Consider the following 12,405-nt stretch of genomic DNA (forward strand, 5'->3'; position numbering starts at 1 on the left):
TCGTGGTGTAAACCATACCAAACTCATTGATATTTATCGACCGTGGTATAGGACTATTTTGGTAATAAAAACTGAATTTGGTATAAATGTATTATCATAACAATGTATTGATTTGAATTTTGATGTGTATTGTGTGGGCCGTGTGGGTGGGGCTGTGGGCCGTTTGCATATATATAGTACATACTATATTATTGATACTATGTTTATACTTTATACATGTCTATGTGGGTGGGTGTCGGCCATTGGGTGATGACGATATGAACTCGTTACTATATTTAGTACTTGTTTATCGTTAGTTATAACATAGAATTCCTTAGTTATAAGTTTTAACTTCTAACTACTACGATAATAGTATTACTATATTTTAGTTCATACTTATAATAGTGAGAAGTGACGATTATATTTTAATATCGTAATTTATTAATTTGTAATATTATAGTTACTTGAGTTACCATTAGATATTTAGATATTAATGAACTAATTACTATTAACTGACATTTATGCTACAGTCTTATTATACTTCGAACATTTTTTGGAATTACATTAATTAGTATTATTAAAATCCATTTAACTGAATAATTTTAAAAGTTTTTGAGTATTAATTCAAAATGTGTTCAATATCAAATAAAATGTGGAAAAATGCATTATGTGTGTGGGAATTCAGCCGTACAAAAAATGTTACTATGATCAGTCGACTATGTACAGCACCAATTACAAACTCTGAACAGGATGACGATAAATCATTAACTAAAGAAAAGGCTCACACGTTAGTAATGAATTTGACAAACGAAGAAAGAGACAATTTGGCATGGTGCTTAAATCATTACGAATCGGAAGAAACCAAAGCAGAATATCGAGGTTCAGTACCTTCTAAGGCTATCATGATTTGGACATTTTGCACGAAATCTTTAACCAATACTTTCAAAATCCATTCCTTTTTAATTCCTATATTGAAGCTAAAATTAGACTAACATTTTTCATCAAACAGATTTATTTACTAGATGCCTAGTAAAAAATGCTTAACATTTACTTACTATGTGTTGAAATAAACATAACTCGTCTATACTGACCTATAGGTCAATTGGCCGGGTTCAGATGGCGTTCAAAGTTTGGTCGCCCCAGTAAAGTACCTGAACTAGGAGATGTAGATCCAACAGGCTCTTACTGTCCATTGCCAGAAGAATGGCTATTAAAAAAATACGGTACCTACCTACTTACTTAACATTTATACTAAATGCATATTATTATATTAAATTATACATTGCTAATTCATCATTTTACTACTAATAATTGTGTTCTAAATATTATTTATATCTTACAATGGATAGAAGAAACTAATAGTAAGATAACTATCACTAAATATTAACAATTATATTAAACTTATAAAAAAAAAAATTTAATTAATGCAATTGTTAAATTTATATGATAATTCTGTTTAATATTTTATTTAAATTAGCGGAAACTGTACCAGAACCAACTAGAGCACAATTATTTAGAGGTAAGTAATAAATACTTATTTAAAATTTAAAATTTAAAATGAATGTTGTAATTTGATCAATTTTTTTCTTCAACAGTGGGATTGCAAAATGCTATTCCTTTTATTATGTTTGGATTTTTGGACAACTCAGTGATGTTAATATGTGTATGAAAACAATTAATTAATTCTATTAGTATATAATATTTATGTTTTTATGACTATACTTAATTTTTTAGGGTGAATCAATTGAAAGAACTGTTGGTGCTGTAATTACTATATCGACAATGGCTGCAGCTGCAATTGGTAATACTTTCTCTGATATTCTTGGAATTGGGTCTTCATATTATGTGGAACAATTGGTAATCAAACTTGGTTTAAAACCTCCGAATCTAACACCAATTCAATTGGATATGAATTGTAGTAGACGAGCTGCTAATTTAGTAAGGTTAAAAATATAATAAACCAAAAGTATTAACTGAAGATTTAATAAGTTCTTCATTAAAATACAAGTTAGGAATAATTATTTTGGATTTATAATTAAATCATAATTTTATTAAAATGTGTAAGCATTTTTGTTAAGAAATATTTACTATTTACAGTTTATATTACAAGACATTTTTTTTGTAAATTTCTATAAACATTTATTGTATTCTGAAAATGAAAAGTGTATAGGTACCATGTTATTTTTATTTAAAATATGAAATTATTCTTTAATCATTTATACTTTGGTTTTAGTATTTACATACTTCAGTTTTAAATTTTGTATTAATTCTTATTATTATTATTATTATTAGGGAAGAACGCTTGGAGTTACTCTAGGTTGCTTTTTGGGGATGTTTCCTTTACTATTAAAAAAAGATGAAGAATCTAAGGATGAAAAGTCTGTCGAGGAAGAAGATGAAAAATAAAAAAATATTTATTTTCACAGGTTATAAATAACTTTTATTCTGACTGATTCCTTTAAATAATTATAATATAGAACATAATATAATATACCCAGTGTAATTATTAGCAGTCATTATATTCTTTGATATTTACTTTTATCTGAGCGTTAAGAATTAATCTTATTTTAGCATCTGTTCAATTTAAATGTACTGCTTTATTTCAAATTACTAAACTGTATTGTTTGTAACATAGTTAAATATCTATGTTTATTATTTTTAGGTGCTCTATATATTTTATACATAGTTAATTATTTATAGTTAATACTATTTATTAGTTTTTATTATTTTATTAGTGTATTCTATATTTACTGTTTATTTATAATTATTTATACTATTTTACAATGTATTTTTACCCAAAAAATAAACTATAAATATTGATTTCTTCAATGAGTATCATTTTATTCAATAATATAATGATCGAATAAACATATTTAATAAAAATCACATTATCTTTAATAAATATAATAATAAAATAACAATTCAATAAATAAAATAAAAAATAATTACTACAATAAACATAACTGTAGGGCTAAGATGTTTGTAGAAAAGAGCTCTTGTAAGTTAATAAAATAAATAAAAATGTATTACTTAACAGAAAGGTGAGACGTTTGAACAAAATTCATCAATAAATTTATACAAGATGAGTGGTAGAGGTTTAACATGTATTCAGTAGAATCTGTACTGCAATTGCATTTGCATAAGTAACATGGTATGAAATCCTTTGTTGAACCTAAAACCTAGTGTTTTCAGATAGTAAAATATATTTTATAATTATGTACAAATTATTGAATTTACCTCTATAGTATTAGTTGAGTTAAAGGTACAATTATTTAAGTATGTTTCCAATTTAGACAACACATCATTTAATCTATCTTCTAATGATGGACAGTGACAGCTTTTAAGTATTCGCTGACAAATTTGACTTACCAAATTTAATTCTAAAACATTCAAATCAAAATAATTTAATAGTTTGTTTTTCAAGTAATACAAAATTTATATATGCATACGTGTCATGTAGTTAATCCCTTTATCGTGATTTATAACTTCCATAAGTACTTTCTCATCAGATATGCTTGAAAATGTAGTGAAACCTTCTAGCAAAATCTCCAAACATTTATTTATGCATTGTACCTATACAAATATATTATATAAACAAAAGATGGCAAAACAGACTAAAAAAACATTTTTATTTTTGTAAAAAATTAACAAAAATTTACTAAACTTCATTAAATCAGCAAAAATATATAAAAAAATGTATATAAATATCATTTTTGTTAAAAAAAAATGAAAAATACATACTTGTACGTTTTTCCAATCCACTTCAATGTCAGGTTTATTGTTCAAAACTTCCTCAACACATAAGAAATCTCCAAATTCATCATCATAAACATCATTTTTAACATTCTCTTTAATACATTCAACAAGTTTTACTTCCAAAAAATCATTATGATTATTTTTGTTGATGATATTTTTAACATCATCAGTTTCTGCAGCCAAAGTCCGAAATACTTCATATTTATCAAGAATATCATCTTGGCTAGTTATCACATTTTGTTGGTTTTCAAACAAACTTGAAACAACATCTGCTGATGTGTCATTTAACACTTTAGCAGTTTTATCAATAATCTTAGTGTTTTCCTTAAAAGACAATGTATCAAAAGCGGATTGGAAATCCGTAAATTCTTGATTATTTTTACTGTCAGTGATCGTAAATTGAGCACATTGGAAATCTGAAAACTCATCATCAAATGTCTCAAAACTATCATTAACTGTAGCAAAGTCTAAAGATTTTGGTTCAGGATTAGTAGATAGTGGGGACATAATTTTAGACATTTGATTTTTTGGTTCTATGAATGTTACTGCTAAAGGGTCGTATTCTTCCGATGGAATGATGTTACAGTTTGGCTGTAGAAAGTTTTTGGCATAAATATGTTGATGTTCATTATTAATTTTTGATATGCAACTTGCCTTGTTTTCTAGTTGTTGTGGCTTATGTTCAATATTTGTTTTCACTGTTGATACATTATGTTTTTTCTCGATAATTGTATAGTTTAATTGTGGTATTATTGGTTTATGAATATGTTGCAACAATGACACATTAGACACTGAATATCCATTCTAAAATTTAAAAAATATCTTTTTTATCAATTAAATAGTTTTTCGAAAATATTGAATTATATCTATTATCTAATATTGGTATTCGGTTAATTCACTCAAAGACTAGGACATTCGCCAAACTTCAATATTCTATGAGTCTGACATTAGAGTTATATGCTTAATTTATATGCTCCTCATAGTATATTATGGGTCGCAACTGTGTGCTACCACTAAAAGCCTATGTGTGCAATTAACCTACATTAGATTCAGTAATAATATTACCTGAACCAGTGTAATCAAGGCCAGAATTATGTAAAGTTCTTGTTGAGATAATGATCCTTCAACACCAACATTAGCCATAGACCATAATCCACCCAGTACATCAACAGGTAGACCACTAGTCATCAATAACTGTGAAACTAAATGAGTATCACAAGTTCTATCACGTCTATCAGATTTCACATACTGCCAAATCTGCTCATACAATGGGTGCACGAAACCAGATTTTGGTATCATCCATTTTGGCAAATTCTGTAAAAACAATTGAAAACATTTTAAGACCATTTTAGTTTACTTGATACTGGTTCAATACTCACCTTTAAATAAAATCTTTATAAGTACAGACTAAATGCACCATTAAACTAATATAACTTGTTAAAAAAAGTATATTATTGAATTCTTAAGTAGAAATAACCTGATCATTGAGATAAAGACCATGTTTGTGATATTAATTAGAATTGAGTTAGACAGTTTGATTTTATCATGTCATAACAATCACAAAATTGTTATTAAGTAATTCTAATCTCAAAAGAATGTCGCACCAGTTACCCGTATTTCTTGTCTACGTTTTACAAGTGAGTATCGTATCAAATTGATCTTCATCAATTCATGTTTAGCTTCAATAGAGCAAATTGATTACTGAACTTTAAAATAATAATTTCTGTGTTTGTGTGTTTGTTTTTTTTGATCTTTCAAATATTAAGCGACGTACGAGTACAAAATATTGTAAATAATTGAAATTCAAACATATATAATGTTCTTACCTTTACGTTAGAGTTCACACTAATATTACAACTAACGTAGCTACAAAGCTAAACGTACATTTGAGATATTACGCACTTGTAAGACGGAGACAACAAATGTGGGTATGGTGTCCTCTTAATGTTTATTATTATTTTAATAATATTATTACCGAATACAGTTGATGGTCTTTATTTACAACAAATGTGTCTTGAGAGATGATGTTTTTAATCATAGAATCAGCATCAACACTCTAAAAATAATAATGATATTATTGTTTTTTATTTATAGTAGCTAAACATAAGAATTTTGGTTTCGATCACTGTTATTTTTATAATAGGATAAATATTATAAGCTATCAACAGTTACAAAACATAAAGTGTATATTTGTACGCAATTAATGTCTAACCATAATGTCATAATGGTTAAAGAGTGTCATGACTTACTTTTTCATTGGAATTTTTTTTACTTGAAGAAGCAAAGCTCTTAGCATCGTGAAATTTATCCATTCAGAAATTAATAGTTAAATATTGAACAGTACAAACTAACAATTAAGCAAGGCAAAAAAAATCACAAATTATGTCAAAGTGTAACTGTTTGTAAGTCTGTTTTAACCTTTCAACAAGATAACCAATACAAAATACTTAATTAGATTATTACTAAAATAATCATATAATACTTATTATTATTTTATAGTAATTACTCATAAGTAACTATTTACTATTTAGTACCTATATTAGTAATATAATTTATAAAATTATATCAATTATTGATTATTGTTATTGGTCACGGACAGATATCTTACTACGACCTGTCGATGATCTGTGGACCGTGGTCAATCGTCATTCGTCAATATATCTTAAACCATGTACTCAATATTCATGTCCGTGGTCAATGCAATAATGCATAGACTATAGAGTTGTTGTATATTAGTATTACTCTGATTTCTATACACAAATACACAATACACACCTGGACAGCTGATTTCTGTGTCAGTGGCACCATTGTAGTGATGTTGAAAAGTAGCAGTCACTGCTACTTTTCACTGTGGTCTGTGACTGAATGAGTTGTAATACCTTGACACGGACGGACTATATTATAATAATATCCTATATAGCTAAAAGATATATAATCCTTGCTGGATATAATATGTCCGTGCCACGGACTAAATAAGATTATGCGTGCTTACACATAAAATAACAGTGATCATTGTCCACTGATCACGTCATTATCGTTACTCGTTATCAGTTATTCAGTTATCATAAACCACTACAATGAATTATTATAGTGAATGATGTCAAAATCGTCAAATAGATAAACTGTGAAAAAATTGCGAAATGTGAATAATTAAATTATATATTATTATTTCGTCAATTATTTTAATATATCTAATTAGTAATTATATTACAATAATAAATTGTACCGTCTTTTTAAAACATAATTCAAATTATTTTTTCTCCTTAATATTATCATGTAATTTGTGAATGAGTGAATGTGCGCTGTGCGATAGGTCATCGTCATACACTCGTACCATTTTGAAAGAATTTTTTTTAGCTATGGTTATAGATATGTGAAAAGTAAAAAATAGGGGTTAAAGTAGCAATCACTGCTATTTTCACTGTGATTTATATTACAGGGCTTGAAACCGGTTACCGGTTTTTACCGGTCATTTCCCGGAATTTTGGGGAACCTATAATCGGTTATCGTTATTATAAACCTATTTGTGCTCCCGGTTATCGGTTACCGGTTACCGTGACAATTTTTCAACTAACACAAAACGTTATAATAACGCATAGACCTATTAAGTTAATATTCTTTATTATTAGTTAATAGGTATATGTAATATGTTTTAACCGGTTAAGGACCGATTACCGGTATTTATAAATACTGACTACCGTTACGTATGAACTATAATAATATTATGTTTAATTTATTTTAGGTACATAAATAATTATACGCTCATAGCTACTAATTGTTTAATAAATAATAACTTCTTAAAACTATTCTTAAATCATAGTATTATATCTTCGTGTTATTTCCCTAGTCTAAATTCTTGTAATAATAATTCAAATAATTAGTATTCTACATTTCTATTTCCTATATACCCACCTATAACATAAAATATCGTTGGTTGGTCATGACTCATGACGGTACTCGATATTCGATAGTCCCGGTCTCCCTCATCGTATATTGTACTGGGAAATCTAAAAATAGCTTGATTCCTATAACAACACGAATATTGTATTAAATATACAGGTATAAATGTGTAGTACAATTTTTTTTTTTAGAAAACCGGTATAAATCTGTTTCTGCCACTTACTGGTAACCGACATTTTTTGGAAGCGGTTATCACTTAACGGTAACCTGTAATTTTGAATATAGTACCGGTAACTGGTATCCAAAAAATTTTAATAACGGTTTCAAGCCCTGTTATATTATCACAGTAGCAAATTCACAGTGTTCTTGAAAGTTTAGATCATAATAATATTATGATACTAGAAATGTATCACTGAATTAAATGATAAATCATATTATATACTAATACGAAAAACTATTTTTACCGGAGACGTTCTGTGGTTCTGTCAATCTGTCAGCCTATATTTATAGTGGTATTTTATAATAATATAATATTATATTGCTATTGCCTATTAGTAATTCGTTATTTTATTAGTAGGACACTAGAACGTTGTAGTAAAGTTATTTTAGTCAAAAACAAATCTCATATACCTATTATATGTAACAGTATATTCAATCGTTGATTAATGATTATACTTATTGAATCCCGGAAGAAAAGTCCGACCACAAAATTACTAAACGGAAAAAAGTAAGGTTTGATTTTTTGTTAGTACCTATGTCCCAAAAGTCCAGTATCGCCTTTAGTACGTCCATGGAAAATCAATAAAATATTTAAATGCGCTTTTTTCACAGTAATAACTTATTACTAAAAAGTATAAAAATTCTGATTGAATAGCAAAAGTTTCGATTTTTTTTTCAAAAATTCAAAAATTACTAAACATTTTTTTAGTTTTAATTAATTAAGATCAATTGAGTTTTTTAAATTTCCAAGATAGCCATTTTATTAGTCGTATTTTTTTAAAACAGTTCAAAAAAATAAATTAAAATTTTATGAAAATCGACCAAGTTAGAGCTAATTATTATTTTGAATTTCTAAGAATAATAGTTATGTTACCTATGCATACAGCATTGGCAAATTACAAATCGCAAGCTTTAATTAAAAATTGGAACGCTGATTTTTTTTTTATAATCTAAATATCTAATTATTATTGAAGGCTTTCAGACTTCAGTTATAAGATTAAAAAAGGTGGAGAAGTGGATGTCGCTCTGATGTACAGTAGGTTACAAGTGGGTCACTGTAATGGATGGTGTTACATTTGAATTCAATGATATAATATCATTGTATAAGAAAAACGATTCTGAGCGAAAACGGTCAGTCAGCCTATGATATTACCAAGTATATTTGATGATATTATTGTGAATAAAGTAATTTATAAATAACCTATTTACGCGGAGCCTTGTTTTAAATTTTAAATCCTTAGCCATAAAAGTTGAACATTTTATACATTTTTAACTACAAAATAATTAATAAATGTTGTCAAAATTTGAACTTTAAATGCTTATAAAAAAAAATTGTGCCTATGTATTTTTAATATTTTTCAACTGCTATTAGAACGATATATCAGGAGCCTTATATTAAATTTTCACGCTTTTTACCCAACAAAAAATTTTTTATTGATATTTATAGAAAAAAAAACTAAAAAAATTGAAAACTGACAATGTCCGTAAACCGCTCAAAAAGAGTCAACATTTTATGGTGTATAGAAAATGCTAATATAAACATTCAGTGAAATTTCATGTCCCTATACGGTCATTTGTTTTAGAGTTACACCAAAAACCAAAATCGATTTTCTCGAAAACAGATTTTGCGTAAAAATTCCCGTTTTTCCTTAATTTTTCTTTTGGTTTTCACGTCACTTTTGAAAACTATTGTAAATTTTTACTTTTGACCCCCCAAAGTACCAATTAGATTCACTTTCCTATCAGAAAAGTTACTGTTGAAGAAAATCCAAGCACTTTTACTGTCCTAAAAGGTGATGACCGACACAAAAAAAAAAAAAAAAAAAAACACACATCATTGTAAAATCAATACATTCATTGCTTCGCTCAGAATCTAAAATTTAAATTTTTATAGCTGATATTTTGTATGTCAAATTTTATCATAATTCCAAAAAAAATAATTGTTTTTTCATTTCAATAATAAAATATCTATTTCAATTTGACAAAATTAATACACAACCTAATTAAAGTTTTGTTTTTAATAGAAATAACAATAGCTGTGCATTATCGTTTACTGAACAGTGAAACTGGTTACCTATTTTTAAGTATTTTAATTATCATGAAGCGAACCTAAAATTACGAAATCGCATAACTAGCCCTGGTCTATAATTTTATCTTACAGTTAAATGTAATTTATAATAATAATATTTACGCAATGTTTGAAAAAATAGTTCTAAAAAGGCTAATGCCAATAGTACAAAATGAAAATATTCTGCCTGACATTCAGTTCGGATTCCGTTCCAGCCATTCAACTTCCCATCAACTACACCGCGTAACCGATTTCATCTCCTCGGCACTTGAAACAAAAAAATACTGTTCGGGAGTTTTTCTAGACGTTGCGAAAGCTTTCGACACCGTTTGGCACCGAGGATTACTGTTCAAACTCAAAAAAATATTCCCAGCCCCTTACTATCTACTCCTAAAATCGTACCTTGAAAACAGATCGTTCAAAGTCAAAATCAACGCCAAACTTTCAACCCAACATAGTGTTTTAGCAGGCGTACCTCAAGGCAGCGATATTGCCCCATTTCTATATATTTTCTACACTGCGGATATCCCAGTTCACTCTCATCGGAACTTACGCAGACGACACAGCCATACTAGCCTCAAATGCAGACCCTGCCGTTGCCAATCAACAAATCCAAGCCCACCTAAACACCCTTATGTCTTGGTTCAACAAATGGGGGATCAAAATCAACGAAACCAAATCAACGCATATTACCTTTTCTCTAAGACCCCGAGACTGCCCGCCGATCTCTTTGAACAACTCTACTATTCCGCACTGTACCCAAGTTAAATATCTCGGTCTCACACTGGACCGAAGACTTACCTGGGGTCCTCATCTCATGGACAAACGAAAAAAGTTAAACAGCAGACTTCACCTACTCAGGCCCTATTACTAAGATCCAACATCAATATCCAAAACAAAATTATTATATACAAATTTCTCCTCCGTCCCATCTGGACATATGGCATCATACTCTGGGGCCCAGCCAAAAAATCCAATACTCAAACGATTCAAGCTTTTCAATCAATCTGTCTCCGTATCATTGCTAAAGCTCCCTGGTACGTAACGAACAAATTACTTCATGATGACCTTCAAATCAAAACCATCCATGATACAGTCACCAATTTCTACAAAAGGTTTCATGAGAAACTCCATATGAACCCCAACTACCTCATCTCTCAATTGGCCTCAAAAACTCTTCCTGACAACCCCAGAAGACGTCTCAAACGTAACTGGTGCAGAGATCTTCTTAACCAATAAAATACATTTATATTACTCACAAAAATGTAATTTCATTGTAAAATGGCGACTCGACTGCGAGCCTCCCTACACGTTACTCAAAGCCATTGTTTTATATTATTTATTATACCTTATCATATTTATTTATTGTATATAATGTACAGATTGTAAATCCTCAATAAACGCCATTATTTTAAAAAAAAAAATAATATTTACGCATATGGCATATCTCGGTTTTCAAGTTTTATAAATTATAATTAAAATTATTCACTTGTGATCTTCCTTTATAGCTATTAATGTCGGACGTATTATAGTCGTAGTGTCGTACTGTCGTCTTTAGCTATAACTTTTTTGTTTTGTACCTATTTTGTTAAACATTTAAAAATGACTCATAATTTCTCAGTACCTACATGAGTACATCGACATGATGAAATGTTACTACCGAAACAACAAAAGTAATAGGCAAACGGCTTATTTATAGCTACGGAATTTAGTATCCCGATTGTATGAAACCATCGTTCAATGTTATCAACAGATTAATGTCTCGATTTTCGGAAACAGGTAAAATTGCGTTATCCTCATCATGTTACAACAATATGTTGCAAATACTTTTTTCTTAATTTTTTTTGTGCTTAACCACACGAAAAATTAATAATTTTTTGACTGTTAGAGTCTGTCCAATTATTTCTAAAAATGTATTGTTTTCCCCAATAAATTAAATATCACGTCGATACTGTAGCAGTGTAGCGTACTAGCGCGCGTGTGATTGAGCAGGGCAGTTATTTAATTTATTTTATAATAATTGTATAAATACATTATTTTAGGTAATGTCAATGAGCGAAATTGACAGGTAGATCTAAGGGCGCAACAAATGTTGATAATACCATTAACGTTCTTGGAAAAAACCTTGAAAATGTAATATAAGGTTCTACGCAAGTTGTAGTTATTGGAAGTTAAAATAAAAGTTGAACGTAAGTCCATAATAATTTTTTATGAGCGTCTGAAGTTCGAATTTTTACAACATTGGATATTCACTAGATTTCTCATGGAGTGATTTTCTTATTTCGGACATATTCAATTTTCCATTTTTTTAGTTTTTTTTCTTCTATAAATGTCAATAAAATTGTATTCATTGGGTTAAAATGCTTGAAAATGTAATACAAGGATCCTCACACATTGTTACAATATAAGTTTAAAAACATTAAAAATACATATTATGCAAGATTTTTTTTATAAGTATTTAAAAGTTTAATTTTTGACAACAT

At 28.4% G+C, this 12,405-nt stretch overlaps 2 protein-coding genes across 8 annotated transcripts; one reads left to right on the forward strand and one right to left on the reverse strand.

Moving 5' to 3' along the window:
- Positions 1-210: 210 nt before the first annotated feature.
- LOC132937940 (transmembrane protein 65) lies at positions 211-2,808 on the forward strand. Of its 3 annotated transcripts, none has more exons than XM_061004585.1 (6): positions 211-858; positions 1,077-1,202; positions 1,457-1,498; positions 1,575-1,642; positions 1,714-1,922; positions 2,272-2,808. In XM_061004585.1, exons 1-6 carry the CDS (start codon positions 609-611, stop codon positions 2,294-2,296), a joined length of 720 nt encoding a protein of 239 aa, XP_060860568.1. In that variant the 5' UTR covers positions 211-608; the 3' UTR covers positions 2,297-2,808. The 3 variants fall into 3 exon arrangements, with proteins under 3 accessions (XP_060860568.1, XP_060860567.1, XP_060860569.1); XM_061004584.1 differs by having other exon boundaries at positions 218-858; positions 1,714-1,917; XM_061004586.1 differs by lacking the exon at positions 1,077-1,202 and having other exon boundaries at positions 218-858; positions 1,714-1,917.
- LOC132937939 (synergin gamma-like) lies at positions 2,794-6,747 on the reverse strand. Of its 5 annotated transcripts, none has more exons than XM_061004582.1 (8): positions 5,985-6,468; positions 5,711-5,791; positions 4,801-5,049; positions 4,390-4,539; positions 3,721-4,326; positions 3,429-3,552; positions 3,217-3,359; positions 2,794-3,158 (listed from the first exon to the last, which is right to left on the reverse strand). In XM_061004582.1, exons 1-8 carry the CDS (start codon positions 6,045-6,047, stop codon positions 3,006-3,008), a joined length of 1,569 nt encoding a protein of 522 aa, XP_060860565.1. In that variant the 5' UTR covers positions 6,048-6,468; the 3' UTR covers positions 2,794-3,005. The 5 variants fall into 5 exon arrangements, with proteins under 5 accessions (XP_060860565.1, XP_060860563.1, XP_060860564.1 ...); XM_061004580.1 differs by having other exon boundaries at positions 3,721-4,539; positions 5,985-6,153; positions 6,270-6,467; XM_061004581.1 differs by lacking the exon at positions 5,985-6,468 and adding an exon at positions 6,511-6,747 and having other exon boundaries at positions 3,721-4,539.
- Between the last annotated feature and the right edge of the window lie 5,658 nt (positions 6,748-12,405).

This window comes from Metopolophium dirhodum, chromosome 2, assembly GCF_019925205.1.
Source record: "Metopolophium dirhodum isolate CAU chromosome 2, ASM1992520v1, whole genome shotgun sequence".
Lineage (NCBI taxonomy): Eukaryota > Metazoa > Arthropoda > Insecta > Hemiptera > Aphididae > Metopolophium > Metopolophium dirhodum.

Bases quoted from the DNA above. Each gene is read 5' to 3' on its own strand.
- LOC132937940 (XM_061004584.1), top strand. From the start codon at position 609: ATGTGTTCAATATCAAATAAAATGTGGAAAAATGCATTATGTGTGTGG. The intron at 1,499-1,574 runs GTAAGTAATAAA...TTTCTTCAACAG, and splicing joins TAGAGCACAATTATTTAGAG to TGGGATTGCAAAATGCTATT. The intron at 1,918-2,271 runs GTAAGGTTAAAA...TATTATTATTAG, and splicing joins GTAGACGAGCTGCTAATTTA to GGAAGAACGCTTGGAGTTAC.
- LOC132937939 (XM_061004580.1), bottom strand. From the start codon at position 6,047: ATGGATAAATTTCACGATGCTAAGAGCTTTGCTTCTTCAAGTAAAAAA. The intron at 5,050-5,710 runs GTAATAATATTA...TTGTTTTTACAG, and splicing joins AAGACCATCAACTGTATTCG to AATTTGCCAAAATGGATGAT. The intron at 3,159-3,216 runs GTAAATTCAATA...TGAAAACACTAG, and splicing joins ACTCAACTAATACTATAGAG to GTTTTAGGTTCAACAAAGGA.